Source organism: Aegilops tauschii, chromosome 7, assembly GCF_002575655.3.
Source record: "Aegilops tauschii subsp. strangulata cultivar AL8/78 chromosome 7, Aet v6.0, whole genome shotgun sequence".
Lineage (NCBI taxonomy): Eukaryota > Viridiplantae > Streptophyta > Magnoliopsida > Poales > Poaceae > Aegilops > Aegilops tauschii.
In genome coordinates this window covers 74,921,834-74,931,929 of record NC_053041.3, presented here as the reverse complement: position 1 = coordinate 74,931,929, position 10,096 = coordinate 74,921,834, and the positions used below count along the sequence as shown (strand labels likewise).

Sequence of the window (10,096 nt, the reverse complement as noted above, 5' to 3'; positions counted from 1 at the left end):
TGTTTGAGATCTCACATTTGAATTTCCATGAAAACGTTCAGGTCTTCTCTACCTAACAAAACCGAGCACAAAAACATGGTTAGCTCAGATGATTATGGATATAGTAAGATAGGAAATAAGAAAGATCAAGAATTGAATGTCAGAGATTCCATGACGTACAGGACAATGTAAATTGAATGTCAGAGATTCCATGTAAGCTTCTGCAACATAAAAAGATCAAAGGTGATAATGTGAAACTAAGCAATAACTTACTAGCTGCATGCAACTTTACTTTGAAAGCCACAATATAATTTAGCATAATACTCTATATACCAGTGTAGGCTGAAGCTTTTTTCTATACATGACTCATTCGTCAAGGGGTTTACTCCTCTTATTAATTAAAAAAAGTGTAACAATAGCCTCACCGCTCATTCTCTCAGAAACTTATGTGCTAAAAGAAATAAACTAATGTATGTAATTTGATGAGAAGAATAATAGGAAATGTATGATACTAAACATTCCCACTGCACACCGGACGTTAATAATGCAAAATAATATTGCAACGAGACACCGAGGGAGGAGAATATTTGCATCCAATCTTCACCACAAGTCTCAAGCAGAGACTAGGAACAAATTCAGGCAAGGACGAGGGCGAAACAGCAATCATTGCACCGGCCAAAACCAAGTCAAAAAGCTTTTGCAGGCTGAGGGAACAAAAGGAAGCATATCTGAATGTGCTTGCGACTGCTTGCTGAACCGCCTCTGGTCAGTGTACTGAACTACTTTTGGGTACAGAATATTGTACTGGAGTGTGGTGTTGTAATTAAGCTCCTATCCAACCACACAAAAATAATATCTGAAGGAGAAGTCACAGCTCAACAAAGACTCACCTACCCAGGTTCATCCAGATCTACAACCGTCTGCTCAACCTACTCACACCATGCATGCTTATGTGCTTTCTCTCATGAATAATCCAGAAAATTACATATAATCTGAAAAACATTTTTTTAATCATCGGTCCAAAGTCCAAACTGAAAAGTTTCAGTTAATTATTTTATTCAAGAAGTTCAGTACAAACCCTAAGAATTCAGATACCAAAACACTCAGACATATATCACCAATCATTGGATCAAAACGTCCAAAATTAACGCCAAAGAACTACTGAAGTACTGATAGATGCAGATATCCAGGAACCCTAGCTAGCTAGCTAGCAATATAGAAACGAATCGCCCCTGCTAGCTGTGACTAGAGAACAAGCTGCTAGTACTCATCCACCACTTCGATCAGCTTGCTGGCCACTGCGCTTGCAAAAACTGGAGACCCAGGATGAATCTGCATATACACATCAACAAATGAAAGCAAGAAAATTATCATCCTTCTTTTGCATATCTTGATTCTTGAGAACACTGAACGTACATGCATGATATATGTAGCTGAAATTAAGAGATCCGTTGTGACGATGTTGCCTACCTTAGTGTTGAACATGTAGATGTGGCAGTCGCCGATCTTGCCGCCGGAGAGGTGGACGAGGTCTAGGTGGAGGTCATCCAGAGCCCGGGACGCGGCGGCGAGGCACCCGTCGCGGCGGCGCTTGGTGAGCTTGATGTTCACCTCGTCTTCCACGATCCGCACGTCCACGAACGTCTCCTTGCTCCTCCGCTGGATGTACGTGCTCCGTATCGGCTGCGGCGGCGGTGGCATCGCTGGCATCACCGCGGCCGCCAGCTCGCCTGCAGAGCACTCCCCTTCTCCGGCCACCACCAGGGGCGCCGGATCCACCACGTCCCCCTGGTGCTCCCGCCGGCCCCTCTTCTTCTCCACCAGCAGCGTCAGCTCCTCCACCGTCCTCCCAAGCTCCTGGATGTACTCGATCGCGTCATAGATCACCGTGGCCCTATCCTCCTACAAATTAATTAATTGACAGTTTGAAGCCCAGAAAAATTAAAGAATTACGAGATTAGTAAAAAACAAGATCGATAAGCGAAGTGCGACGAATTAAAAACAAGATGAATGAACGCATCGAAGGTGCAAACCTTGGTACGGTTGGGGATGAGAAGCATGAGAGCGGTGAACTTCTCGCTGAGGCGCTGCCGGCGCTGCTTCTCCTTCTTCTCGACGCCACCGTTGGCCGGAAAGCCGTGGAAGCTGCTGCCGGCGCCCCGGCCCCGCTTCCTGCTGCCGCTCGCCCGCGGCTTGGGGGAGCACTGGAAGCCGCCTACCATGTAGGCCGACTCCTCTTCGGCAGCACCGAACACCAGGGACGACGAACCGGTCCTCGGACCGCCGCCGGGTAGATACGCGTCGGCGGTGGCGGGGTACTGGCCGTAGTAGTCCCGCAGCACGGTCATCGCCTGGTGGTTGGCGGCCAGCTGCTCGAACTGCGCATGGGGCTGGTCGGCGCCGCCGAAGAAGTACTCAACGGTGGGCTGCTGCGGCGAGACAGCGGCGTCTACGTAGGATAGGAGATGGAAGTTGAGCTCTGCCGGGACGGCTGAGGCGGCGGCAAGGTGGTGCGACTGGCCGGCGTCCATGTCCAGGTCCTCATGGGGCATCAGGAGCTCGCACTGCTGGTGATACATCGTCAGGGGAAACTGATGCCTACTGCTACTCCGTAGAGATGAACTGAGGAGAGGAGAGGAGAGGGGAGGAGAGTGAGGTTGGGTTGTATAAAAGGGGCAAAGGTGATATTGGGTAGGAGAAAGCGGTTGGTTCCGTGTGGATTGGGAGGGTGAAAGGGACACTTGTACAACCAGAGCTGCATTGCAGCCTGCCGGCCTCTTTTTCAGAAGAGTGGTTTGTTACTGAGATTCCTCTCTGGTGGGCCCCGTTAACCTCCTCTTCACCGGACACTGGCATTTTTTGGTGGGTACATAAGATTTCTCAAAGGCTTGGCCTTGTCTCTCCGAGCAATGCTACATCCATGAAAAACTAAGTTGGCATTTTTTTATTGGAGATAGAGCGAAAGGGGGATCCACGCCCTAGTTGAAATCAGGGGGGCAAGAGGATTATTGTTGTCTCTACCCACACGCATACACTGATACACATGCTAACCGGCTGCCTGCCTAACGCGGATGATGATGATGAAATCTTAAGCTTTGTATATGAGAGACGGAGAAGAGATCGAATGGCATTTTTCATTTTCTAAAGGATAAGATTTGTTGTTCCAAAAAAAGATAAAAATATTTTTCTTTGGGCAATAGAGAGTAGAATATCCTGGATGGGGTAGTTATCTTTCACGAAACCGTTCACGAGATGCACCTGAAAAACATGAGTGTGGTAGTATTCTAAATTGGCTTTGAAAAGCTTATGAAAAAGTCAAATGGTCTTTTTCTCTGGCCGACCCATAGAATAAAGGGCTTCTCCAAAAAATGACGTGAGTGGGGCCATAACATCGTCGCCGGAGGCAGTGTGGCTATAAAAGTTAATGCCAACATTGGCCGTTACTTCAAAACCAAAAAAGAACTATGCCAAGGTGATCCATTGTCTTCAATGTTATTCCACACTGTTGTAGACATGTTGACCATCTTGATTGAACTTGCCAAACAAGACGGTCAAATTACAAGAGTAGTGCTACACTTGGTGCATACGGGCCTCTCAATTATACAATTTGTCAATGACACAATTCTTTTTATGAGCACAAGCTTGGAAAGGTTAGAAACCTAAAACTTTTGCTTTCAACTTTTGAAGAAATTTTGGATCTTAAAATTAATTTCCATAGGATCCAACTATTTTGTTTCGGAGAAGCCAATGAGACAGTCGCAGAATACGCTGACTTGTTGGTTGTTGCATGGTCAATTCCCTATTAGATATTTGGGAATTCCGATTCATTATCGAAGCCTCACTAATGCGTGGAAATACATTGAAGATCGAAACACTCAAGTAGTTGGAAAGGTAGGTTTCTCTTTATTGAAGGACAACTTGTCTTGATGAACTATCTACTCACAAACATGGTTCTCTATATGTTCTCATTTTTTCAACTTTCAAAAGGGGTCCTTCAAAAGGTTGGATTACTACTGGTTCAGATTCTTCTTCCAAAGGGACACTAAAAATAAAAAAACATAGGCTAACCAAATGAAATAGGGTTTGCAATCTATAAGACATGGAGGACTTGGTATACAGGACCTCCAGGTCAAAAATGATGCCTTACTCGGTACATGGTTGTGCAAACTTCTTACGGAGGATGGTGTCTCACAAAACACCTTGTGCAACAAGTATTTAGGCTCAAAAGGAGTGTCTTGTGCTAGCTGGAAGCCTTGTGAATCCCATTTTTGGACTAGACTAATGGCGACAAAGAAACATATTTTCCGCTTCGGTTCCTTTGCGATCAAGACGAGTCTGAGATCCTCTTCTAGGAGGACTAGTGGCTAGGAAATGCTATTCTCGAGGAACAGTGTATCTAGCCTTGTACCACAACGCTCACGATAAGAGTATACCCTTGCACAAGTCCTTAGCTCCTCTCCGTGTTACATATCTTTTAGGCGAGATTTGCTTGGCCCTCGTCTTGTCATGGCACCATCTTCTAGTCCGTTTGGATTTGATTCACCTGACCAAAGGACGAGATAAATTTCAATGGAACCCAACTCAAAATGTGTCTTTCACGACCGACTCTATGTACCAGTCATTTCGCGCTCAGATGTTCCATTGAAAACAATAATAAAATTTGAAAGTCGAAGATACCACTGAAAGTTTTGATTTTTATGTGGCACCTCACTACCGCGAAAAGGCTTATATGTGGTCTATAATGAGTGGCGGGCGCAGCCTAGCACCCGCCACTACTAATTTTCCAACATAGCAGTGGCGGGTATTAATTCATGCCCGCCACGGGTTTATACAGAACAGTGGTGGGCACACATAAGCATTTGTCACTCTTACACTCTTTCGAATTTCTTCGCGGGTGAAAAATAGCAGTGACGGGCACATCCGACTTGTCCGCCACTGGTGCTTGGATAAGCAGTGGCGAGTAATGAACCGCACCGACCACAACTATATTTGGGTGACACACGCCCAATTTTTTCAAAATTTTCAAGAGTTTGCAATGGTGGGCATAAATAAGGACCCACCACTCCTACAATCTTCCAAATTCTTCGCGGGCGAATAACAATAGTGGCGGGCCAAAGTTGTCGGCCCGCCACTGGCGCCTTTGCTTAGTAGTGCACTACTGGACTCGTCACATATGCCCAGTGCCAGGAACACTCGCAAAGGGCCTAAAACCCTTGGCAAAGGCTTTGCCGAGAGTTGCACTCGGCAAAGGCCACATGATCGTACACCTCTCAGGAAAACAGAAATTTACCGAGAGCCGGAACACGGGCACTCGGCAAAGAGTTTGCTTAGAGCCAAACAGTGCCTCTTGGCAAGCCGCTGGTTCCGTTAGCTTGCCGAGAGCCATGCTCGGCATAACTGCCACAGCCAACTGCCAGTTGCTCGCGGCGCATGCCACTTTGTCGAGAGCTGCACTCGGTAAATATTCGTTCCCAGTTCTGTTTCTTCCGCTTTTTCCTCGGATCGCTACAGCAAAAACAGATATACAATACGCAAACTTGCATTTGTAGTCACAAAGTCTAACAACAAACTCACATAAGTATTATATAAATAGTTCACACAAGCTTCATTTGAAATCACAAAGTAGCTCTTTGGTACAAGAACCTACTTACTAAGCAACAAAATGGTCAATGCAAGTCTACATGCGACCACACGATAAAAGCAACACCACAATTGTGACGAACTGAATGAGAATTATCAAGTTCTTCCATCCACTGAACCTGATAAGCCGTTTCTGGCTTGCACCATTGTCTAGTTCAGATTTTCTCTTCTGGTTAACACATACTGATTGTAATGATACTCTACCTTCTCTCTGCTATTGAATGAGTCATGGAAGCGTTGCCGGCTGGACATGTAGTTCTTACTAATTCCCCAGTAGGCCCGCGCAACTAACAATATATATCCTAGTGGCGAGCCTCCTGATAAGCCCGTGACTGTAGATTCACTACCAGTGGCCGGTGCGCGCCCGCCACTGATGCGGTGTTAGCAGTGGTGGGCACCCCTGAGAGTCCGGCCCACCACTATTGGCCATTTTGCGCCCGTCACCTCTAGGCATTCCTGCGGTAGAACCTTCACCGAGGTGTTGTATTGACAAAGGACAACCTCACTCACCGAAATTGGCAAGGAAGCAAGAATTGTTGTTCTTGTGCTCATGATGATAAAATCAAACATCTCTTCTTCCAGTGCAAATTCATGTGTTCTATGTTAATCATCCAAATAGCCTCCAATTTTATCCACCAAGAAGTGTTGCCAATATATGGTCACTCGCTCGACCTCATACCTAATAGTTGTATGCTAGTAAGGGAGGGGGCGCCTACCTTACTATGGTCTGTTTTGGTATGTAGAAATGATTATGTGCTTAATGGTAAATCCCCATCTCTCTTACATGTTATATGCCACTGTACGCATTCGCTTGGTACATGATCTATGCTACACCGAATGGAATATTGACCGTTGTTCATGGCGGTGTGTACTCGGTTGGAGCATGTGGCAAGAGAGGTTTTTACCCAACATACTTGGTGGAATAGGCTTCAGATAGTACATCAACCCACTGCGGCTTAGGCATGGTTTCGGTCGTATTAGACTTTACTGGTGCCATCATGCCTCTTTCATATTTTGTTCGACCGTTCGTGTTGTTTGTGTGCATATTTGACGTGCAGAGGCCGTGTTGTTTGTGTTTCATGCTACTTTATGAGTTAATAAAATCATCCTTTATCTAAAATAAGTAGAGAGTAGAGACAGAGAGAGAGAATGTTACAGAAAAGAGATATGCTAGATGGAGCAACAGTGTTATTTACCTAACCTCTTTGGGCAAGGACCTTGCTTATTTAAGAGTAATATTTTGTGTTTTTATCATTATCTCTGAAGATCCCTACTTGCTGTTAGTTATTATTTATATGTGTTCTTTTAGGTTCGCGCAAATAGCTCTAGATTAAGATTATGTTCCAATCGAGCTCTAGTTGCTCCCGGCATATTGTGATGCTTGAATACCCTCTTGAAAAGGGATGAAGGAGTTGTGGGATATCTTAGATAAAGTGCTTTCGTTCCCTCCATCCTTCAGGCAATGAGCTTGGTTTGTGCATTTTGTTTAAAATAGGTTCTTTACCAATAGGTTGTTATAGTATGCCCCGATCCCTATGGCCACAAGATCACTAGGAAAGAGGAGCTCCTTGTCAAATATTGAATTAGCAACACATCAAAAGAAAGATTTTATCGACCATGAAAAACACTCAAATGGCAAAACGAATAGGTCCAGTTAAATTCCACTAGAGTTCAAAAAAAGGCGACCCTAATCATGATGGCCAAATTCTCCTTTTTATGATTTAGTATCTCCGGTGCTCCATCGCCTGATTATTGAATGCATGTTTGGGTTCTGAAAACTACTTGTGACTTGAATATTGCAAATCTTATTTTGTAGATACATTAATATTATGATGCATGATGACATATGGCCTTTATTAGCACGAGAGAATATAAAATGTGCCTTTGATGTTACATATTTGGAATGAGTATGTCTTCACCCGTGATAACGTGCACCACTTATTTTGGAAGTCATTTTGGCCAATCTATCATGTCAAAAAAAAATAGCTATGAGCAGGCACTGTTAGGGCACTAGGCTCTGGAGAGTTGTCTATGTCATGACATAGGGAGGGTCCCACGCGGGCCTACCCGTGACTTTCCCCCTCTGGGCTTATCTCTTACCTAGTGCGCCCCACATGCATGGTTTTTCAGCTTCTTTTTCAATTTTTTCTTTTTTGCATGTGAGATCCGGAATTTTGAAAGTTGGCAAATTTTGGAAGAAAAAATTCAAATGTTTGAACCACAAAAGTTTTTGGAATTTTTGCAAGTCAATTTTTCTGAACTTCAAGTCATTTTGAAGTTTCTCAAATTTGAAGTCCTGAAAGCCAGGATTAGTGTATTTTGAAAGATATAGACATGTAGTCCTTCTCTTCCAAAATATGAAGTGTATGTTTTTTCAGAAGTCAAATATTTCTATGTTTGGCTAAATTTAAAGGAAAACACTAGTAGAAAAGGGGTCAAATGTGAGACACATTAGTGCCGGTTTGCATTTGAGCCGGCACTAATGTGTCCATTAGTGCCGGTTCAAACGGCTAGGCGGGAGGAGATATTTAGTACCGGTTCGGGGCGAACCTTTAATACTGGTTCATGCCACGAACCGGTACTAAAGAGAATGGGGCCCGGCCAGCACCTTTAGTACCGGTTCGTGGCACGAACCGGTAGTAAAGAGGTTGTGGCAGGCTGTTTTTAGTCCCACCTCGCTCCCCTAGCAAGATTTTTACCACCTTAAATATGTTACTTCTCAAACTATCACAAGCACTTGGTCTTCATTGAACTCTATGTGTAGAATTTGTGGTCGCAATATGAGTCTTCACCGGTTTCTAAACCGTTGAGGAATCATATTGACAATTCAGATTGTACACAAAAAGATCATTGATAATCAATGTTTTTTAAACTTATTTGAACTCCAGCCTATTTTGCGTTCAGTATGCATCATTCAAAGCGACGTCATCAATTTCCAACACGTTCTGACATCACTTGCTATTTTTCAGTCATTTACCGATTTGTTTAGAGAGCTAAATGACGGTGAAATTGAAAATCACTACAAAATGAACTCTGAAAATGTTGGAACTTGGCATGGTATCATCATTTCACCCGCGTAGCATGTGAAAAAGAGTAGAGAGGGTCACGGCGAAAACTGGACGCACCTCGTGTACAAACTGCACAATCTCTTTCGGAGTATCAGGGTTTTGGACGAGAACTCATTTGTTACACGGGCACTTCAATGTTTTTTAAACTTATTTGAACTTCAGCCTATTTTTGCGCTCAGTATGCATCATTCAAAGCGGCGTCATCAATTTCCAACATGTTCTGACATCATTTGCTGTTTTTCAGTCATTTACCGATTTGTTTAGAGAGCTAAATGACGGTGAAATTGAAAATCACTACAAAATGAACTCTGAAAATGTTGGAACTTGGCATGGTATCATCATTTCACCCGCATAGCATGTGCAAAAGAGTAGAGAGGGTCACGGCGAAAACTGGACGGACCTCGTGTACAAACTGGACAATCTCTTTCGCAGTATCAGGGTTTCGGACGAGAACTCATCTGTTACACGGGCACTTCAATATTTTTTAAACTTATTTGAACTCCAGCCTATTTTTGCATTCAGTATGCATCTTTCAAAGCGACGTCATCAATTTCCAACACGTTCTGACATCATTTGCTATTTTTCAGTCATTTACCGATTTGTTTAGAGAGGTAAATGACGGTGAAATTGAAAATCACTACAAAATGAACTCTGAAAATGTTGGAACTTGGCATGGTATCATCATTTCACCCGCATAGCATGTGCAAAAGAGTAGAGAGGGTCACGGCGAAAACTGGACGCACCTCGTGTACAAACTGGACAATCTCTTTCGGAGTATCAGGGTTTCGGACGAGAACTCATCTGTTACACGGGCACTTCAATGTTTTTTAAACTTATTTGAACTCCAACCTATTTTTGCGTTCAGTATGCATCATAATAAAATAGAAAATAAATAAAACAGAAAAGACAAAAACTATATAAAAAATTACTCAAAAATAAATAGCAGAAAATAAATAATGCAGAAAAGAAAAAAAACTATAGAAAAGATTGTTATATTCACAAAGAAACTAAATACAACAAAAAAACTACGCAGAAATAAATAGAAGAAAATTATATAAAAAATTGTTGGGGCGCTGCCCAGTGGGCCTGCCAGACCTAGGGTTTGCAATGCAGGCCCAGAAGGGCCAGCAGGCTCATAGGGCAGCGCGCCGAAGTTAGGCCCAGAAGCCTGCTATATAGAGAAGTTCGAAGGAGCAGCCGCGGCTGGGTTTATAAACCAGTGCGGCTGCCCTTCGCTCGGCGAGGTGGGACTAAACATTGTGCATCGCTGGTGGCAGCGCACAACCATTAGTACCGGTTGGTGGCTCCAACCGGTACTAATGCGTGGGCCTTTAGTACCGGTTCAAGCCATGAACCGATACTAAAGGGGGCCGTTTCCCGCCGCTTGACCTGACGAAAATTGGCCTTTA

General features: G+C 43.9%; 1 protein-coding gene across 1 annotated transcript; it reads right to left on the bottom strand.

Moving 5' to 3' along the window:
- Positions 1 to 864: 864 nt before the first annotated feature.
- Positions 865 to 2,680, bottom strand: LOC109761134 (transcription factor TIP2). Its single transcript, XM_020319928.4, has 3 exons — positions 2,013 to 2,680; positions 1,450 to 1,881; positions 865 to 1,311 (listed from the first exon to the last, which is right to left on the bottom strand). The coding sequence occupies exons 1-3, from the start codon at positions 2,556 to 2,558 to the stop codon at positions 1,240 to 1,242; spliced, it is 1,050 nt and encodes a 349-aa protein (XP_020175517.1). The 5' UTR covers positions 2,559 to 2,680; the 3' UTR covers positions 865 to 1,239.
- Between the last annotated feature and the right edge of the window lie 7,416 nt (positions 2,681 to 10,096).